General features: G+C 37.4%; 1 protein-coding gene across 9 annotated transcripts in view; it reads left to right on the forward strand.

Annotated features, from left to right (window-relative positions):
• The window catches only part of DNAH11 (dynein axonemal heavy chain 11), a 295,517-nt gene that overhangs the window by 11,471 nt on the left and 262,666 nt on the right, over positions 1-21,380 (forward strand). For all 9 annotated transcript variants that reach the window (XR_011503420.1, XR_011503427.1, XR_011503430.1 and 6 more), the window contains exons 6-8: positions 2,406-2,617; positions 7,354-7,587; positions 8,758-8,925. Coding sequence is in view for 6 of the 9 variants with exons in the window: in XM_070510015.1 (XP_070366116.1) it covers positions 2,406-2,617; positions 7,354-7,587; positions 8,758-8,925 (614 nt within the window). In the remaining 3 variants the exon portion in view is untranslated. The remainder of the gene's footprint in view (positions 1-2,405; positions 2,618-7,353; positions 7,588-8,757; positions 8,926-21,380) is intronic.

Consider the following 21,380-nt stretch of genomic DNA (forward strand, 5'->3'; position numbering starts at 1 on the left):
CCTTAAATGTCTGTCCTTCATTCTCCAGCTATATTGAACTGTGTTCAGGATATGTATGTAGTATGTACCTACCACAGCGGCTCCAGATTGAGTTGTAATGTGAATGTGTGTGTGGAGGGGAAGGCTTTTGGTATTTAGTGGAGAGTAAGTGGAAGCCCAGCATAGAGATTTTAATCAATAGATGGGCTACAATTAGTCCAGTTTTGTACCAGTAGAATCTCTGCATATGCTTGGCGTGCATCACTTATTTAGCTCAGAAGCACTCAGCCATCACTGAAGTTTTGGTGAAGATTGAACACACAGAGAGGAGGGTTTGTTTGAATTTTGAGCAAGTAATGCATGCATATTGTTAAAAACCAGAAATTATAAAAAGATATTCAGTGAAAAATCTCCTGCCTCTCCTTCTCCTCTTCCCAGAGTAACAACTCTCCCTAGTTTCTGGATTTCTGTTCAAGTTTCTTTAGGCGTGTTTAAGGAAATAGGGATGTACTTGATACTGAAGTTTTAAATGATAGAGTTTTAAGATAATATTGACAAATAGCTTTTTTTTTTCTGCTTCTAACATTAGAAAATGACAGTTTTTTTCTATGCAACAATTAGAAGGTTAGGAAATACTTAACATCCACTTTGAAAATATTTGGATACCTCTTTAGGATTTTCTCCCTGAATTCTGTCAGTTCTGGATTCCTGTCCAGCTCCACTCAGTACGTCTTAAATTTGCTGAGCCTCTGGTTTTCATTGGCCAAATTGAGATACTCACATTGTCCTTGCAGAATTGTCGAGAGGTTTAGAGCAGTATTTCTCAACCTGATCACCTTTGACATTTTGGGCAGGATCATCCGTTGTCGTAGGGGGCCGTCCTGTGCATTCTAGGATGTTTAGCAGCATCCCTGGCCTCTGCCCACTCCCCCATCCCAGAATGACTGCAGACATTGCCCAATGACCCCTGGGGGCAAAACCTCCCCTGTTTGAGAACCGCTGGATTGAAGATATAATATGCACTCTACCAGGTACTAGGCGCACATGAAGTATGCCCTCGATGAATAGGAGCTGCTCGATTTTCTTCAGTGTTGGTATAAGATGAACATTTTCTATGGATAAAATTTCTACATGGACAGATCCCAAGGGTCTTGAGAGCCTTTTGAGCATGTGGTCTGGAGATTAGAAAAAACACTTTTCAGTGGGAGGAGTGGCCCAAAAGCCATTGTCGCTTAGAGATAGCAGGCCCCTCTCACAGACACGCCAGAGGCCCTGTGAAGTCGTCAGATGTGCCTCACATTTTCAGGGCTCTAGCCTGTTAGATGCAGTTGTTTAATTTTGAAATTAACACTGATAAAACTGCACTCATTTCAAAATTTGAGTGCGTCCGGGGAGAGACTGGTTCCTGGGCCCTCTCTTTCTTCCCAGGTCTTTACTGTTAAGTGGTTAGATAATCAGTTACCTGTCAAGTAGAGAGACTTGGGCGGGTGTATATCTGACTGGCGGCCGAAAACAAAGTTTGGCGGTTTTTTTTCTCCTGACAGGAGTCTTTTGGGATAACACCAGAAAATAGGAATTTACTTTACTCGCCCTACCTTCATAAATAAAGCCTGTTCTTCGTTAGTCAAAGATATTTGTAGCCTCAGGAGCAAAATGGAGTCTGATGGAGATCCATTTAGGGCACATTAAAAGGACCAGTTTTAATCAAGAGAAAATTTGGAGTAAGCAGCAATTAATAATAGTTAAATATTTAATTTTTTCTTCATATATATGGCCTTTTAAAATAATATTGCTTTTATCTTAATTTTTTTTTATTGAGGTAAAAGTCACACAAAAAAACTTTTTAAAGTGTACAATTCAGTAACGTTTAGTACATTGACAATGTACAACCATCAGCTCTGTCTAGTTCCAAAATATTTTCATCACCCATGCTTAGCAATTTTAGTAGTTATATTTTGATTAATAATATAATAGAAAATTTCCCAGTCCTTGCACGAGTTAGTCTCATAGGATGCTGGAGTGAGACAATAAATGATTAAATTGTGCTAGTTCCAAGTCCCTGGGAGGAATTAACATTCTAGTGATGAATCGTAACCATTAAGGGGCAACTTTGCAGAGATGTTTTATCCCCACAGTTTCCACAGGGTTGAGTAAATTTCTTCAGACTCTCAGGGTATTTTCTCACCGAGTCTTCAGGCACGATTTACTTGCGCTGAGAGTAGCTGCACCGGGCCTGCCTTGAATGGTTGTCACGACACACAGTGAGTAAAGCCATCCAAACCTGTCACAGTTGTGAGATAAGTGATATAAAAAGAGGGCAACATTTAAGTACAGCCATGTTGTTTTGCATTGCTGTCTTGAACTTGTAAAGTGAATTTAGAAGAGAGAGACTGCCTCATATTCATGGTGCTTTCCTTTCCCTTCAGCTCTCCGCGAAGCCCGAGACGTGGATCTTTACCTGAGACCCCTGAGGACACACATACAGCGTCTCCAGGAGACGGAATTCCCTCAGACCCGGGTGTTAATCGCCCCGTTATTTCATACCATCTGTCTGATCTGGAGTCATTCCAAGTTTTATAATACTCCTGCTCGAGTTATAGTTTTGTTGCAAGAGTTTTGTAATCTCTTCATCGACCAGGTATGTAACATTGAAAAACAGAAACAATGAGAATCATTGCCATGTGGTACGTTTTATTAGGTCAATGAAAAATAATTCCAGGATACAGTCGGAACAGCGTTTTTCTCTTTTTTCACAAAGAACTTCTGTGGTAACAAAGGCCAGGTGACTTTTTATCCTAAGTGGCACAGGAGCTCTGGAAATGAGTCAGATACATTCACAGGACAGGTTGTTACTATATTTTGTTTGTTTAATATCCTACTTTTCTTCAAAGAGATTCTAGATAGCTTCTAATAAAAGACAGATACACGTAGTACTTTGTAGCTTTCCCTTTGGTTTCCACAGGAACCCTGGCTGGAAAGTAAAGTAAGTTAAGAGAAGCCGGCTAAAAGAAAATCATCCTCAAAAAACAGTAGAAGAATTGTACTGAAAGAATTCTGATTCATTGTTGATTTTTAAAAATCTCTTGTTTATAATTCTCTACTGTAAACTTGAAAAATGTTAAAAAAAAATTGGACTACTTCTTTATCCTTTCTGTGTGAACTTTCATTCTTCTTGTGTCCATAACATCAGAATATTACATAATCTGAGGATTGAAAGATGCTTGGAGGGCACGTAATCCAGTGTGGCTTGCGTCTCCCTGTGAAGGACCATGACCACCTAGTACAGCCCCTATGGCAGTTTGGGAGACCCCCTCACTTCTCCCAAATCCCTTTTGAAGGATCCTCATCTCATTTTGTGATCAAAACTGTTTCACTGCAAAGCCCTGTTAATGTATAAACCCCAAAGTGAGTCGTTCATTGTTGCAGGTGGCTTGTAAGAAGTCCAGGTTACCTATAAGCCTGTAAACGTATTACCCCGGCCCCTGGTCTGTGTCAATGATCAGAGTTTGCCAAGCTCCCGAGGAAATAATGTAGCTTCTCGTCTTCCTTGGTTACTATTCCTGGCTTCTGTTCAGGGGTCCTCTTGACCTGATTTCCTTGATTCTCCAAGTGGACTTGGTAGTAAATCTGCCCCAACATGTTAGGAATCAAAAATCAGCAATGAGCCAACTTTCAGACGTTGGTTCCCTGAAGAGCTAAACTCCACCTGCCCTCCACAAGTTGTTCGATGTCTAATTTTATTTTGTATATTTATTTAACAAATACCGTATAGTGCCTATTATTTGCTAAGAACTCTTCTAAGCCCTTTATAAATTCTCAGTTTTAATCTTCATAGCAACGTTGACATACATAGTAGATCCATTTTATGGTAACAAACACCCGGAAGTCCAGAGAAGATAAATAGCTTTCCCAGAGGTCACCCAGCTTGTAAGTGATGGGGTTCTTATCCATTACGCTGTGTTCCATATTTTAAAATAACAGTTTTTATTGCGAATTACAATGTAATATGTGGTATACTGATGATAATTGTAAAATATTCTCATTGCATAAAATTTATAATAATGGAAATAGTCCTGCAGTTCTAGCACCCTAAAATTCAGCATTTTTTATTTTTCCTTTTCCCAAAACTTATACATATTTAGGCATTTTATCATATATATAATTTTTACTTTTTACTAGCTTCTTGGAAGATAATTTTGTTGTCACTGGATATTTAGGTTGCTTCCAGCTTCCTCTGTTGTAAACAACATACAGAAAACAACTTTATGCAAAAATTCTTTTTCCTTAACTTGGATAATTGACAACATAAATTCCTGATGTTGATCACAGGGTACAGTCTTTTCATGGCTCTTGAACAATATTGAATATTTACAAATTCTTTTCTGAAAGATTATATCAATTACATCACTATTATGAATGTGTAAAAAGTTTTACTATAACTTTCCAGCTTTGAGCATTACCATTTAAAAAAAATTGGGGTTGATTTATTGGGTATGTAGTGGTACCATGTTGTTTCTTAATTTGTGCTTTGTGTGATATATGTGATTACACAGTTTATGTGTTTTTTATAATCATGTTTCCTCGTGTAGCTTTCACGTACTTTGCTTCCATGATGCCTCAGTGTGTTTATGAAACATTTGAACCCTTGCCGTCTTATGCATCAGAGGTCACAAGCTGGCTTTCTGTCAGTTGCATTTGTCCCGTAAATCAATGCAGTGTTTTTATTTTGCATAATATTTTAAAATTAAAAATTATTGCCAATATTTAAATTGAGGAGTTCTCATTTAAATTCCAGCATTCCAGCCTTCACTGAAAAGTCAGAGATATCACTTCACTGGTTCTGCCATTTCTCTTGGCACAGGCAGTTGCTAGAGCTTCAGGTGTCCCTTTACATGGGTTCTGTGCTGTCCTTTACGTGGGTTAAATAGTTCCACTGTTTGCGGTTGTTCCTGATCTGCTTCACTCATTTTCATTATCTGCCTGGTCCTTCTAGGCATTCTAGTCATAGTTAGAAACACTTTGTAAGTTTAGAAGCAAGTGTGGTACTCTTCCCTTGTTTTCTAACAGTGACTATTACCATAGTCATTTAGGTCAGACAGATAAAAGGCACCATCTGGCTTCCTTGGATGATGGCACACTTGAGCTTTGGTCATGGGTCTTTTTTTTTAAGGTTTCTCTGGTAACTTGACTCTACTCTCTGGTCATTGTGCATCATTACCACTCTAGGCCTACCACCCTGTCTCTCCCATGGCTTGGTATCCCCTCTTTGTAGATATTGTCATTCACAAGATCCTAGGTGAAGAAGAGTTTAAGTTTGAGAGGCTGAGCTTGGAAAAGATGTGTCAGGATTGAGCAAAAGAAAGAGTCCATAAAAGTGCATGAAAAAGAGAAATGAAGAAGAAGCTGAGAGACATTCATCAAACTAACAATACAGTTGATAAATTGCTTAATTAATAATTGGCTAATTGATAAATTAATTTGTTAGCAGTAGTTTAGTTTATAAGGCATCTGAAGTGGGACCAGTTCAGCCTAAATCCAATGGCCTTTTGTTGGTTTGTGTTGATACCATTGAGCATGAGAAATAGAGCTGACATAGTTGGGTATGCTCCAGAGAAACTAGAGGAAGCAGAAAAGAATTCAGAGGTTAAGAGCCAAAAGGGATCTTGAGGTTCACCCTTGATTCATCTCTCTCCTTTTGCAGATAAGGCAACTGAGATCCTCTGAGATAACTTAGCTAGTGTCACCAAAGCAGTTAGTGGCCCCTGATTGGATCACAGGCCAGTCTCTTGCCCCTGCTGAAGCTTTTTCCCTTGTATACCCTGCTGCCTAGTAAAAGGATAGAGACCGAGTTTTCTAATCTAGGATCTTTAGTACTATACCCTTGTTTTAGGAGGCCTTATTCAACAGTGGGCTGTATGAACAGAAAGTTAATTGCTGTGAATGTCTCATCTCTGTGAGGGTCAGCCAAGAGGTGAATGAATGTGAGGATGGCTTGCCCAAGGGAAGTTACTGTAGATGTAGGGAAGTAGGTCACAGGGGGCTGCTGAAACAGAGAAGGCAATGGAGTCATCACCATAGATTTTTTAGCTCCCTAAAAGGACACATTTATTATGAAGAGCACGTATAGATAAAGGTCTACAGAATCCCTGGCCCATACCAAAGTGTAAACTAGTTTATAACTCACACTGCTGAGGGATTACTCGTAGCTCTCTTCCCTGTTCTGTGTGTGGTGTTAGCAGCCTTCACGTAGAGGTCGTTTTCCATCCAGTCTAAGTGGGGAATAAGGGCAGAGACTGGGAATCTACAGCTAGAACTTGGAAGATTCTAATCAGTAGGGTTTTTAGACACTAAAGGATTTTCTAATTTACGGCACAGAGTCTATATTGCATGTAAAACTCTAGCCATTCATGGGAGAAGGACAATATGTCTACATTTAGAAAAAAAAATCCTTCCGTCTGCTATGTTGAACTCAATGACTTTCATTACCTTCTCCATTGAGATTTGCAACAACTTTCTAAGCAACTATAAAATTAAAAGCACATGATTTAAACCTAAAATTTATATGAGGTTAAGATGCACCAGGATGAAATAGCATACAAAAGAACCTTTAGAATGTATAGGTTCTTGAGGACCCTAAAGAGGAAATTCTGAATGTTCATAACAAAGATGGAGAGGAAAGGACTGGAAGGAACGTAAATCATGCTACTGTGACCGTCGGGGCTATATGAATCTGCTGGTCTGTCTTTTCCTTTAATCCTTCTCTCATTTCTATTTCCTCTATTCAAAACTAGTTCATATGACACATCTCAGCTAGATTTTGTGTCCTATAATGCACTTAAGCCCCCGAAAGAGAAGTTTTCTAACCCTAAAGAATTGCCAATGGTCTGCTCACCTATATCAGCTCTTTCTCACCTTTGCAAGTGATGCTGTGCCAGGTAAGGGGACCATATTTTTAAAATCCACAGTCTGATAGATTTCCCCCCCTGACTTATGTAGTATTTCTTTGTATGAAAAAACAGTTATGCAGAATATTTGCCAGCAGACATATCCATACCAATTTTGATTACATAGTTGTCATATCTGTGAAGCTTAGCAAAAATTTAGTCATTGCTAGAATGTATAAATGCAGAAACTGTAGCATCTCCTGTAGCTGATTCTAACATATACAAGTATGTCATTGAAGCTCAAGTGTCTGAATTAGTAGAATTTGTGCTTTCTGTCTCATAGCATTGCTGACCCAATTCTAGATATTGTCATTTAAAAAGGCGTCATTGAAAAAAAAATAAAAATAAAACGATTCATTGAAACAGAGGTGTTTTTAAGAAAACCTATTAAACATATGTTTGATCCGTGTTTCCTTTCGTTAAATCCTAGGCAATAGCTTACCTTTCACCTGGAGACCTTTTGAAAGGAGAAATCGAAGACTCTCTGGAAAAGGTGCAGGTGGCCATTAACATCTTAAAGACTTTCAAAAATTCTTTTTTCAACTATAGAAAAGAATTGGAAAGCTATTTTCCAGGAAATAAGGAGCTGAAACCCTGGGATTTCCAATCTCATCTGGTGTTTTGTAGATTTGACAAATTTCTTGACCGTTTCATGAAAATAGAGGTATTCCTTTTTGACTTGTAATTTATTCATATTGTAGGTGGGGTCAAAAATCCTGTAGCTTTTTCTGTGATTCAGGGAACAGTTCTATTTGAGTGGGAGGTGGGAGGTCTCCTTTCTTAGTAATTCTTGTGAGGAGCTCTCAAGGCTGCTGCTATCGAGAAAGTTTTAAAAGCTGTAGCTTGACTTCTTAAGATTTATTTTTGATTCTTTTAGTATACTGATCATAAGTGAATCTCTTTATGTACTGGTGACCTGTGACTTACAACTAACTAAGCTCCTGGAAGACAGTTGTAAATCAGGAAGCTGGAAGGGAATCCCTTTTTCCCTTTATATGTTTAAATTTCCCTTTATATGTTTGACGTTGGGATTCCATACCTGAAAATCCATTTGATAATCTAAAATATTACACTATATTTTACCATATAAATACATACAGTGTAAAAATATTAAAACTATTTATAAAAAAAAGAACATGAAAATATGTGCTTTATATGAGTGTTTTAATACCTAAAAACCAAACATTGAATGAACACATATATACACACATTCAAACACATATTTGTATGTAGCCAACTGGCTAAGGTTTTCAGAAAAAGTTTTAACTAGTGACCCTGCCTTATTTTCTTTGTAAAGCTCTTTCTAGCAAGTTTGGACTTTTTTGTTAATATAAGATTTGTTGAATTTTATTAAAAATTAGAGCTTTATGTTTTGAAAATTCTCATCATCTAATCAGCCCAAATGCCTCTTCAAGTGTAAATGCTAAATGCCTAACTACAGGCAGCTTGTCACCCTTTCACGACAGTCCCTTACATTCTCTTTCAATAAGGGAGCTGATTCACTGCACAGTGAAAGGGGCTGAAAATAGGAGTTTGGGATCGTACCTGGGGATCTGACTTATGGTTAGAAGGATATAAAATTAGGCAGTCATGTGTTTAGCTGTTGCAGAGTAGATGTTTCCTGCACTGCTAGAAAATTCTCAGTAAATATGAAAATCAGAGTATGATTTTGAAAATGGGCAGTAACTTTGTTTAATTAAATCACACTTTATTTTCCGTCATGTGTCAGTTAACTCACTGATTTTGAATGTTTGAAAATGTTCTTTGAAACTAATATGTTCTTTTCCTGCTTGAGATGGTGGAAAGATCTTTATGGTCCTATGTTTTTACAAAGGATATCTTTGTCACCATATTGGAATTTGAAAAGCTGGAAAGACTTGAATTTGGCGGTACCAAGGGAGCAATTTTAAATGGACAAATCCATGAGATGAGTGAAGAATTTACGGAACTCTCTAAAGTTTTTAAACAGAGCACTTATGACCCATCTGATTATAATAACATGGTAATATTATACCTTTGCATTTTCGTTTCATAGAATCCTATAATTTTACATCTGGAAAGAACAATGGTCACAGCTATAATGGGTACCATCCAGTCTATACTCTCAAGGATGAATGAGATTAAATGACTTGCCTGCAGTCTCTTATCTGCTTAGTGGTAGATCAGGGACCAGAACTTAAGCTTTTTCATTTTGAAGTTCAGAATATTTAGAACTGTTTCTATTAGAACAGTGGACCTCAGTCTGGATTTGTTTCTTGTTTATGTATATTGGAAAGGAACTTTCCACGTTAATTCATTTTGATCTGATTTTCTGGTATCCGTGTAACTAGTGTGTTTTAGCCTTTCCCGAATCACTGGATAATTTTTTGGTCTAGTTGAACATTTCGTTTCATCCCATTCCATCCACATATTAACATGTTTGTTGTCTCTCATGTTTTTTAATTGTTATTCTTTAGAGCTATATATATAGTTTCATAATTTCAACCTCAAGAAATAGGGGGCAGCTTGCAGATTGAAGCTGCTTCTGTTTTCTGTCACCGTCAGCATGTTAGTAACCAGGGAGTTACCTGTGAGCATTCCTGTAGTGCTAGGATAAAAATAGCTTCATTTTAGTGGTTTGCGAAGAACGGGGAAGCCTGGGTACAGAAAAACATGAGAGATTTAGCTCTCATCCTCATTGTTTTATATGAATGTGAATTTATTCACTATTGTGTTTACATGTGACCACATGATCGATTCTTTGAAATGTACAAGTGCAGTGTGTTAGCCTTGGAAGGACATGGTCGGCAAACTTAGTCAGCTATGGGCAGTGGAGTTAACGGGAAGAGGACACAGCCATTGTGGGTCCTGCTAACTTGTGGAGAAGTAGGAGGAACGTAGGACCATGGTGATTAAGAGCCTGGGCTCATCCCCAGAGCCTGGCAAGATGTCTGGCCCTTGGGCATTCGGTGAATGTGGATGGAATGGGACTCCACGGGGGACTTGACTTGGCTCTCCTGAGCAGCTGAGTGGAGGAATGTGAGACTCAGCATGCACGGGATCCTCAGGTGCATTTGAGTAGCACAGAGTCTTGATTTCCTTGTGATTATAAAACCTGGCAGGTTTTTGGAGTACCAGAGTTGGATAACATGGCTAGATTTAGCTGATGTCACTACTTTAGCAATGCCAAAGATCCTGAATTTATCCCTTTGTCTGCCCACAGCCGGCACAGTCACAACATGTAGGAATAGAAAATTCATTTGCTCTTGACATATATTTGCATGGTATCTGTATTTTGGTATTTAGTATTTTGGAGTCCCATTTGTTTTGCAAAGAAAATGAGCAAGGCTGACCTCCGATCTCCACATCTGGGGTGGAGACATCAATAACCTGCCCTTGAAGTCCCCCTTCCTTTTCCTTTCTGGTTATCTTGCCTTAGGATAGAGTCTAGAAGCACCTTCACTTTGGGCATTCCTTGAAATCAAAACATGAATTAAGTAAAAGTTTACTTAATTGGTATGCTTATGTTGAAGAAGAACTTTGGTTTTTCTGAACGTATCCTGGTTATCAATATTGGCTCAGAATATTGCAATGATTGTATATTTTTTTCTTAATAAGCTGTTAATTTTGGTGCTTTTTAGCTGAGTTCATTGTACTCTGATTTTTTTTTAAAAGATTTTATTTTTTTCCTTTTTCTCCCCAAAGCACCCTGGTACATAGTTGTATATTCTTCATTGTGGGTCCTTCTAGTTGTGGCATGTGGGACGCTGCCTCAGCATGGTTTGATGAGCAGTGCCATGTCCGCGCCCAGGATTCCAACCAATGAAACACTGGGCCGCCTGCAGCGGAGTGCGCGAACTTAACCACTCGGCAACGGGGCCAGCCCCAATTGTACTCTGATTTTTATGATGAAATCAGTTGGTAATTTTCATGAGACATTATTTTAGCAAGTTACTTCCAAGCTAGTATATTCACGCAGGTGGATCCCCATGACACATGCCCACCGCCGTGCCCTTCCCTTCCTACCGCATACGACCTAATGCATTTCCTGGTCCCTGTTGATGATACACTAGGGCTAACAGAACAGTCGAGTGTTTCATGATCAGCCTCCTGCACTCTGGCATAAAAATGGTTTAAATATGTTCCAGTAAATTAAAGAAATAATTACTAGTAATTTGCTTGTGGAAATGATATTATTTCTCTCTTTTCAATAATCTCAAGCCTATTAATCAGGCTGGGAGCCTTTGTTAGTGTGGCGAAAGGTCTGCCACTCTGGACCGTTTACAGAACGTGGGGATTTTCTCAGGTGTATCCGTAAAAATGTTCTTGGGTTTCTCAATTATTCATGTTGAATGGAAAGGTCACTTTAGGTATTTTCGTTGACTTCTTCCCACAGGACTGTTTGAGATCTAGACAATTATGGGGAGAGACTTGCTTTCTGTTTATGTTTTTAATTGCAATATATCTGACGTATAACACTGCAAATGTGAGACGTACATGTTCATTTGATACACTTATACATTGTTAATGATTGCCATTGTAGCAATAATTAGCACCTCTATCACGGTACGTAATTATCCTTTCTTTTTAGTGGTTAGAATCATTAAGTTCTAGTCTCTTAGTAAGTTTGCTATTAGTGAATATAGACAACAAAATTGTATTATAATATCAAACTTACTAAGAGACTTGCTTTCTTAATTGTTTAACAGCTCAGTTTAAGTTTAACAGCTTGTCAGGTGACTTTAGGCTCAGCAGCTTTGCTTTGCTGACGTTCTGAGGTGTTACTTGATTAAATAAAATTCCCTGGATAACTAAACAAGGATGGCTTCTACTCTCCTCTTGAGAGGAACCCCTTGGCTCCACTTAGTCCCTGTTGCTCAGAGTCCATTCATATTTACTGAGCAAGTGCTGGGCGCCAGGCGTTATAGGGCAAACCTTCACACACGTCTGCTGAGTTTTCACTATAACCCTCAGAGTGACCTCCTAGGCTGATGCAGTAAAGTAAATGACCTGAGATTACACAGTTCCCAGGGAGTGGAACAGAGATTCCAATCCGGAACTCGCAACCCCAGCCCAGCACTCTTTTCGCTGTGCCACTCCACCTCTGTAGTCTTTATCTCCCTTGTTGCAGCCCCATTGAAATGAAGGGAATAAGTTCATCTGAGGCAATTGGAGGAACTCCCTGAGGACCTGTGCCCTGAGTGGAGTGATCTGAGATGCTGTGTCTGTGTTCCTTTTTTTGTAGGAAAATCGATCCAGGTATCTAGCTTGCCATTGTGCCAGGATTAAAATATATTTTGAAAGTAGTTATTTGGGTAATTGATACTAGGTTGTATTCCAGTTCCTACAATTAGTCCTCTGTTCTGTTCCAGTCTACTGAAGTATTCATTCTTTTGCTATTATTATATGTAGCGTTTTCTAATTTTAGCTATATAAATTTCTTATTAGTCATCTACAGGATTTTCATATGTCGTCTTGCTTATTTTTCAAGATAAAATTTGTTTAAAAACATTATTTATTCTTCTGGAAAGGTAACATATGCAAAAATTTAGTCCCCTTCTTCTTACCCAATTTCCTTTTCACTTCCATTTTTACTCCCCAAAGGCCTCTACCATGATGAATTTTTTGTATAATGTTTCAGAGATGTTTGGTGCCTGTACTAGCATATACATGTATGTATTCTTTTGTATTCTGTTTTTGCACAAATAGCATCCTCTGCATGTCGTTTATGCCTTGCTTTGTCACTTAATGTATTTTAGCAGTCATTCTGTATCACTCCAATAGCATTGCCTGCTTTTTTTTAACAATTGCATATTATTCCTTTGAATTTATCTACTTTAAATAACGTTTAAAAATAGATAGTACTTGTCATTCTTTAAAAATTACTTAGAAACTTCTGCTTCTGGGAAGATGAAGTAAATGTACTTTTCCCTATTCCTCTCACTAAGTGCAACTAAAACACTGGTCACTCTATAGAAAACAAGCATAAGAAAACTCTGAAAGGTGAAAAGAAGGCAGATCAGCTAGGGACCTTGGGACCCAAAAGACAACATGGTGATGAGTTCCTTGAATTTCCTTGTTGCCTGAGATAAACCAGACTTGGAGCTGAAGACACTGGCAACCTGGAAACACCAATGGGCACAGACAGAAAAATCCCCAGTAAAACCTGATCTCAAGAAAGGAGTAGCCTAGCAAGACAAAATTTGTAGACCATAATCTCTCTAGTTTAGCTAAACACCACAGAAGAAACTGTGTCCTACCCCGTCCATGTCAGCAAAGACTGAATGAGGAGCCTAGACTTACACCCAGTCTGTAACAAGGTATCCCAGTCCCCAACTCTACTGGAGTGGTCTCAGTGATGACCAAGTAGGGAGCTATGATTTTCATCCCCACCAGCTAATGATGAGCTCACTCTCTGTGGTGTTAGTGGAGACCACATGGAATTCAAGATTTCTTTCCTTACCCAGCAGCATTTTTACTATGCTGGGGTAGGGTCAGAGGAAGCCTAGTGGAGAGTCTGGACTTGCAACATGGCCAGGTGGTAACCAGGTTACCTGCACTGTCACATCCATGGAGACCACATGGGGAACTGGAGTACCCAGCCATGACAAGGAGCTCTTCACTTAGGTTTTAATGGATGCTGAGTGGAGAACGTGGACTTCTGTCTCCACCTGACAGTGATGAGGCTGCAGCAATATCCAAGAAAGCTATCAAAAACTGAAGGTTATAAGATCCAAAGTCTTGTAACATAATGTGAAAATGTCCAGAGTCAGTAGAAAAATCATTCATTATACCAAGAAAAAGGAAGATCTCAACTGAATGAAAAAAGACAACTGATAGATGCCAACATTGAGACGACAGAGTTGTTAGAATTACCTGATGAAGATTTTAAAGAGCCATGCTAAAAATGCTTCGACAAGCAATTGTGAACATATTTGAAACAAATGAAAAAATAGAAAGCCTCAGTAAAGAAGTAGAAGATATAAAGAACAAATGGGAATTTCAGCACTGAAAAATATAACAAAAATACAAAGCACAATGATTTGGTACAATGGCAGAATGGAGGGATAAAGGAAAGAATCAGTGAACTAGAAGACGTAGCAATGGAAACCACTCAGTCTGAACAATAAAGAGAACATAGACTGAAACAAAATGAACAGAGCCTCAGGGCCTTGTGACACTAACAGCCTAGCATTCATGTTCTTGGAGTTGCAAAAAGAGAGGAGAAAGACTGTGAGGCTGAAACCTCAAAGAAATAATGGCTGAAAACTTCCTAAATTTGGCAAGACACACATACTTACAGGTTCAAGAGGAAATTAGAAATTAACAGCAGAAAGATAAACCCAAGAATAAACCCAGAGAAATCTATGCCAAGACTCATCATAAATAAAGTTCTGAAAACTGAACACAAAGAAGAAATCTTGAAAGTAGTGAGAGGGAAATGATAGCTTAGCTAAAGGGAAAAATGACTTCAATGACAATGGATCCCTTATAAAAAATCAAGGTCACCAGAAGGAAATGGCAAAATATTTTTTAAGTGCTGAAAGAAAAGAATTGTTAACTCAGAATTCTCTACCCATTGAATAATACCCTTCAGGAATAAAGGGGAAATCAAGAAATTCTCAGATGAGCAAAAACTAGGAGATTTGTTCCTAGTAGAGTAACCCTCAATATAGAAAGGAAATGATAAAAGAGGAAACCTTGGAGCACCAGGAACAATATGGTAAGCAAAAATATCTGTCAATACAATAGACTTTCCTCCTCCTCTTGAGTTTTCTAAATTTGTTTAATGGAGGAAACAAAAATTATGACACCGTGACTCTAAACTTATGTACAGAAAATATTTAAGACCATTATTTTATAAATGGAAGAGAATAAAGGGATCAAAGTAGAGATAAGGTTTTTCTTTTTTTACCTTTTTTTTATAATTTTTTTTTTAGACTTTATTTTTTCCTTTTTCTCCCCAAAGCCCCCCGGTACATAGTTGTATATTCTTCATTGTGGGTCCTTCCAGTTGTGGCATGTGGGACGCTGCCTCAGCATGGTTTGATGAGCGGTGCCATGTCTGCGCCCAGGATTCAAACCAACGAAACACTGGGCTGCCTGCAGCGGAGTGTGCGAACTTAACCACTCCGCCACGGGGCCAGCCCCTCTTTTTTTACCTTTTAGAAAATTGTAGTGAAATGTATTTTACATAAAATTTACCATTTAACCCATTTTTAAGTGTAAAATTCAGTGGCATTAAGTGTATCCACAATATTGTACAACTGTCGCTACTATCCACTTCATCCCAAACAAAAACTCTGTACCCATTAAATGATAACTCTCTATTACGCTGTCCTTTTAGGCCCTCGTAATCTCTGTTCTACTTTCTCTCTGTATGAATTTATTTTAGCTACCTCATATAAGTGGACCCAAACAATATTTGTTTTCTTGTGTCTGGTTTTATTTTCACTTGGCATAATGTCTTCAAGGTTCATTCATATTGTAGCATGTGTCAGAATTTCATTCCTTTTTAAGGCTAAATAATCCATTGTATGTATATACTGCATTTTGTTTATTCATTTGTTGATGGATACTTGGGTTGTTTCCACCTTTTGGCTACTCTGAATAATCATTCTATGAACACTAGTGTACAAGTATCTGCTTGAGTCCGTGCTTTCACTTCTTTTGGGTATATAGCTAGGATTAGAATTAGTGGATCATATGGTAATTCTATGTTTAACTTCTTGAGAAATTTCCATATGGATTTCCATAGTGGTTGAACTAGTTTTCCTTCCCACCAGCAATGCAGGATTCCAGTGTCATCACATCTTCACCAACATTTGTTCTTTTTCTTTTTTCATTTTTTTTTTTTTTGATAATAGCCGTCCTAATGGCTGTAAAGTGATATCTCGTTGTGGTTTGATTTGCATTTCCCTAATGATTGGTGATGTTGATCATCTTTTAGTGTTTATTGGCCATGTTTATCTCTTTGCTGAGAAATGTCTGTTCAAGTCTTTTGCCCATTTCTGAATTGTGTTCTCTTGAGTTGTAGGAGTTCTCTTTACATATTCTGGACATTATTCCCTTATCAGATTCATGATTTACAGATAGTTTCTCCCATTCTATGGTTTGTTTTTTCATTCTCTTGATAGTGTCCTTTGATGCTAAAAAGTTTTTAATTTTGTTGAAGTCAAACGTATCTATTTTTTTTGTTGCCTATGCTTTCAGTGTCATCTCCAATAATTGACTGCCAAATGCAATCTCATAATTTTCTCCAGTATTTTCTTCTACGAGTTTTATACTTGTAGCTCTTGTATTTAGTTTTTTGATCCATTTTGAGTTAATTTTTATGTATCTTGTAAGGTAAGGGTTCAGCTTTATTGTTCATCACTAATGTCTAGAAATGCAGCTGACTTTTTTGTATTGATTTTGCATCCTGCAACTTTGCTGAATTTATTACCTCTAATAGTTTTTTTGGGGGGGTGCAGAATCCTTAGGGTTCCCTACACATAAAATCATGTCATCTGTTAACAGAGATCATTTTCCTTCTTCTTTTCCAATTTGGATGCCTTTTCTTTCTTTCTTTCTTTTTTCTTTTTTTTACCTAATTGCTCTGGCTAGTATAGAAGTGGTGAAAGCAGGCATTCTTGTCTTGTTTCTGATCTTAGGGGAAAAGCTTTTAGTCTTTTACCATTGAGTAGGATGTTAGATGTGGGTTTTTCATGGATGGTCTTTATCAGGTTATGGAAGTTTCCTTCTATTCCTACTTTATTGAGTGTTTTTATCATGAAAGGATGTTGAATTTTGTAATGTTTTCTTCTGCACCAGTTGATGTGATCATGTGGCCGTTTTTTTCCCCTTCGTTCTGTTAGTGTGATGTATTACATTGATTTTTCATTCGCCATCCTTATATTCTATATAAACTCACTTGGTCATGGTGTATAATCCTTTTAATATACTGCTAGATTTTGTCTACTAATTTTCATTGAGAGTGTTTGCATCATTATTTATTTATTTGCATCATTATTTATGAAGGATACTGGCCTGCAGTTTTCTCTTCTTGTGGTATCTTTATCTGGCTTTGGTATCAGGCAATGTTTGCCTTATAGAATGAGTTAGGAAATGGTTCTTCTTAAGTTTTTTGAAACAGTTTGAGAAAGATTGGTGTTAATTCTTCAAATGTTTGATGATATTCACTGGTGAAGCCATCTGTGTTGGAAGGTTTTTGATGACTGATTCAATCTCCTTACTAGTTCACAGGTTTATTCAGATTTTCTATTTCTTCATGATTCAGCCTTGATAGATTGTGTGTTTCTATGAATTTGTCCATTTCATATATGATTTGCAATTTAGTGTATAATCGTTCATAGTACGTTTTTATAATCCTTTGTATTTCTGTAAAATTGGTAGTAGTATCCAAGCTTTCATTTTAGTAATTTGAGTCTTCTCTTTTTTCCTTAGTCAATCTAGTTAAATGTTTGTCAATTTCATTGATCTTTTCGAAGAACCAACTTTTGGGTTTTTTTCTTTTCACTATTTTTCTATTGCCTATTTCATTTATCTCTAATTTTTATTGTTTCCTTCCTTCTGCTAGCTTTGGGATTAGTTTGCTCTTTTTCAGCTCCCTTAAGGTGTAAAGTTAGGTTATTCATCTGATATCTTTTTTTCTTTTTTAATGTATGTGTTTACAACTATAAATTTTTCCTCTCAGCACTGCTTCTGTTGCATCCCGTAAATTTTGGTGGGGTTTTTTTTCCCATTTGTCTCAAGGTATTCTTAATTTCCCTTGTGATTTCTTCCTTGACTCATTGGTTGTGGGAGGTAAGATTTCATACTTTACTTGAACTGGTGGAAGATCACAACATTAGACGCTGATAACTAATGTATGTGTAATGTAATATGTGGTGCAATACAAAGAGACACACTGAAAACACTATAGGTACATCAAATGTAATTCTAAAAAAAGTTCAAATAATTAGAGTTACAGAAAAAGAAGAAAAAAAGAGAGAACTGAAAACAAAAAAATAAAAGGGCAGACTTAAGCCCTAACATAGCAATAATGTAAATGGCCTAAATATTCCAATACAAAGAGATTAAAAGAGTGGATTAAAAAACATGACCCAACTATATACTTTCTTCCAGAAACTCACTTCAAATATAACCATATATGCAGATTAAAAGTAAAAGGACAGAAAAAGACATGATACAAACATTAGTCAAAGGAAAGCAGTATTGGCTGTGCCAATATCAGATAAAGTAGACTTCGTAGTAAAAATTACCAGAGAGGGACATTATATAACAATAAAAGGGTCAATCCACCAAGAAGACCTAGCAATTCTAAAGGTGTATGCACCAAACAACAGAGCAGCAAAATATATGATTCAGAAACTGGTAGAACTGAAAAGAAAAATAGACAAATCCACAATCCTAGGTGGAGACCTCAGTGCTGTCTTCTCAGTAATTGAAAGAACACGTGGATGGGAAATCAGTAAAGATAGAGAAGAACTTCATGCCATCAACCAAGAGGATCCGATTAACATTTATAAAATACTCCCTGCAACAACAGCGGAACTCATATTTTTCAAGTTCTCGTGAAACGTGCCGTGATATGGCATATCTTAGGCCATAAGACAAACCTCAACAAATGTAAAAGATCTGAAATCATACAGTGTGTGTTATTTGACAGTGAAATCAAACTAGAAATCAGTAATGGAAACATAACAGGACCATCTCTAAACATTTGGAAACTAAATAGTACATTTCTAAATATTCCATGAATCAAAGAAGTAGTCTCAAGGGAAATAAAATATAGAGAATGAAGTGAAAATGAAAATATATCAATTTGTGGGAACTAAAGCAGTTCTGAGAGGGAAATTAGGCTCTAAATGCATGCATTAAAAAGGAAATTTTCAAATCAGTAATCTAAGTTTTCACCCTAATAACCTAGAAAAAGAAGAGCAAAATAGACACAGAGCAATCAGAAAGAAGGAAATAATAAAGAGCAGTAATCACTGACATTGGAAACAAAAGAGAAAAATCAAATGAAACTAACAGCTAGTTCTTTGAAATGATAGAGCCTATAGCAAGACTAGAAAGAAAAAAAAGAGAAATTACCAATATCAAGAATAAAATGAGCTATTACTACGTCTTCTTAAGACATTAAAAGAATAATAGGAAATAACCACAGACAAACAAAAAACCTCCACACATGTAAATTTGACAACTTAGATGAAATGGACCATTTGCTCAAAAAACCAGAACTGCTACAACTCACCCAATATGAAATAATTTGTTTTGAGATGTAATTGATGTTTAGCTTTACATTAGTTTTAGGTGTATAACAATGATTTGATACATGTGTATATTGCAAAATGATTATCACAGTAAGTTTAGTTGACATCCATCATTACACACAGTTAATTTTTTCCTCCTGAGATGGGTGAAATAGATAATTTGAGTAACACTATAACTTTTAAGCAAATTGGATTTGTCGTTAAAAACTCCCAAAAAGGAATAGTCCAGGCCCAGATTGTTTCACTGGAGAATTCTACCAAATATTTAAGAATGAATAACAATTCTACACAATCTCTTCCAGAACACAAGGAACACTTCCCTTTATTTCTAGGAGGGAACACTTCCCAATATGTTTTATGAAGCTAGTAGTTACTACCCTGATACCAAAGCCAGACGAGATAATGCAGAAAAGGGAAAAGTACAAACTATTATCCCTGATAAATATAAATATAAAAATCCTTAAATTTTTAGCAAATAGAATTCAACCATATGTAAGAAGAATTAAACACCATGTCCAAGGGGGGTTTATTCTAGGAATACGAGGCTGGTTCACTATTTGAAAATCAGCGTAATCCCCATATCAACAGATGAAAGAGGAAAAACATCATGATTGTGTCAATCAATGTCTAAAAAACATTTGGCCAAATTTAACAACCATTCATGATAAAAACTCCCAGAAATAGGAACAGGGGAACTTCCTCAACTTGATAAAGAGCATCTACCAAAAGCCTAGAGCACATTAAACGTAATGGTGAAGGACCTTCCTCCTTCCCAAACACACAGCATTGTGTTCAGCTGCCTACTCAACATCTCCACTTAAGTATTTAATAGACATCTCAAAGTGAGTGTGCTAAACCGAACTCCTGCTTTGCCTCTCCCCAAACCTACTCTTCCTTGTCTTCTGCAACTGATTAAATGGTATATATAATGGGCTGCTTAGTGCAAAACCTTGGAGTCTTCCATGATCTCGCTCTTTTTCTCACAAGGTTCTGTCAGATATACCCTGAAGATATATCCAGATCTCATCTCTGCCCTGAATTATTGCACTTGCCCCTAACATGCTCCCTCAGCACCTGTCTTGGCTCTAATAGAGTCTGTTCTTCACATAGGAGCTGGAGTGCTTTTTTAGCAGCTGAGTCAAACCATGGCATTTCTCTAGCTAAAACTCTTCAATAATTTCCCATGTCACTTATTAGGGCATTTTTGCAGTTTTCAGAATATAGAAAAGATTTTATAATGATTCTTCAGTAATACTAACATATTATTTATTCTTCAATGGTTAATTGAGAAACAGTTGTGTGCTGGGAACTCCATTAAATGTTGGTACTGTAACTGTGAAAAAATAAACCTGGCCGTTACACTCACAGAGCTTAAAATCCAGGTAGTCAATTACATAGTGTACTCAGTGCTGGGGTGTGAGAATTATGGAGTGCTGTGAGAGCATTTGTGAAGGGCCCTTTCCGAGAGGAGGTGACAAGGAAACTGAGAAAATAGCTGAAGGGTAAATAGAACTGAAAAATAAATAGAAATGAAGCAGGTGAGGAGAAAGGGATTAGCAGAAAATTGTATTACACAGGGAGAGCATGCGATAAGGCAGATGTGGCTGGATCCTCAAGTGTGAAAGGGGGAGAGTGTGGGAAAGGTTGAGAGCAGTGAGTAGGGTACAGATCACATAGGGCCTTGTGGTGAGGATAAGACTTTGAGACTTTGTCTTAAGAAATTAAGGGTTCTGAATTGAGATGATGAATTGGAGGATTAAAAATGAGTGACATAATAAGGTTTCTGTTTAAGAAAGCTTATTTAGGACTGCAGTTGGAGAATGATTTGGAGAAACAAGAATAGAGGCAAAGAAAGTAGTTAGGAAGTGGTTAACAGAAATCCAGGTGAGTGGTAATGGTGATCTGGACCCGGGTGATGCCTGGAGTGATGGAGAATGGTGGACACATTCGAGAGGTGATTACAAGAAAAGATTGATAGCACTTGACCAAGAAAGAAAGGGGTCAAGGAGATTGCTGAAATTTCTGCTAGGGTATATAAAAAGAAGAGCTGCTTTATAGAGAAGACAATGAGTTCAGATTGGTGCAAGATAAATCTGAATTATCTGTGGGACTTCCTAGGGGAGAGGTGCCACCAGCAGTTCTGAATTGGGTTGAGTGAGTAAGAGAGAGAAAAGAGTTTGGGAGAGAGGGAGAGCTATTC

This window comes from Equus asinus, chromosome 1 (assembly GCF_041296235.1).
Source record: "Equus asinus isolate D_3611 breed Donkey chromosome 1, EquAss-T2T_v2, whole genome shotgun sequence".
Taxonomy (NCBI): Eukaryota; Metazoa; Chordata; class Mammalia; order Perissodactyla; family Equidae; genus Equus; species Equus asinus.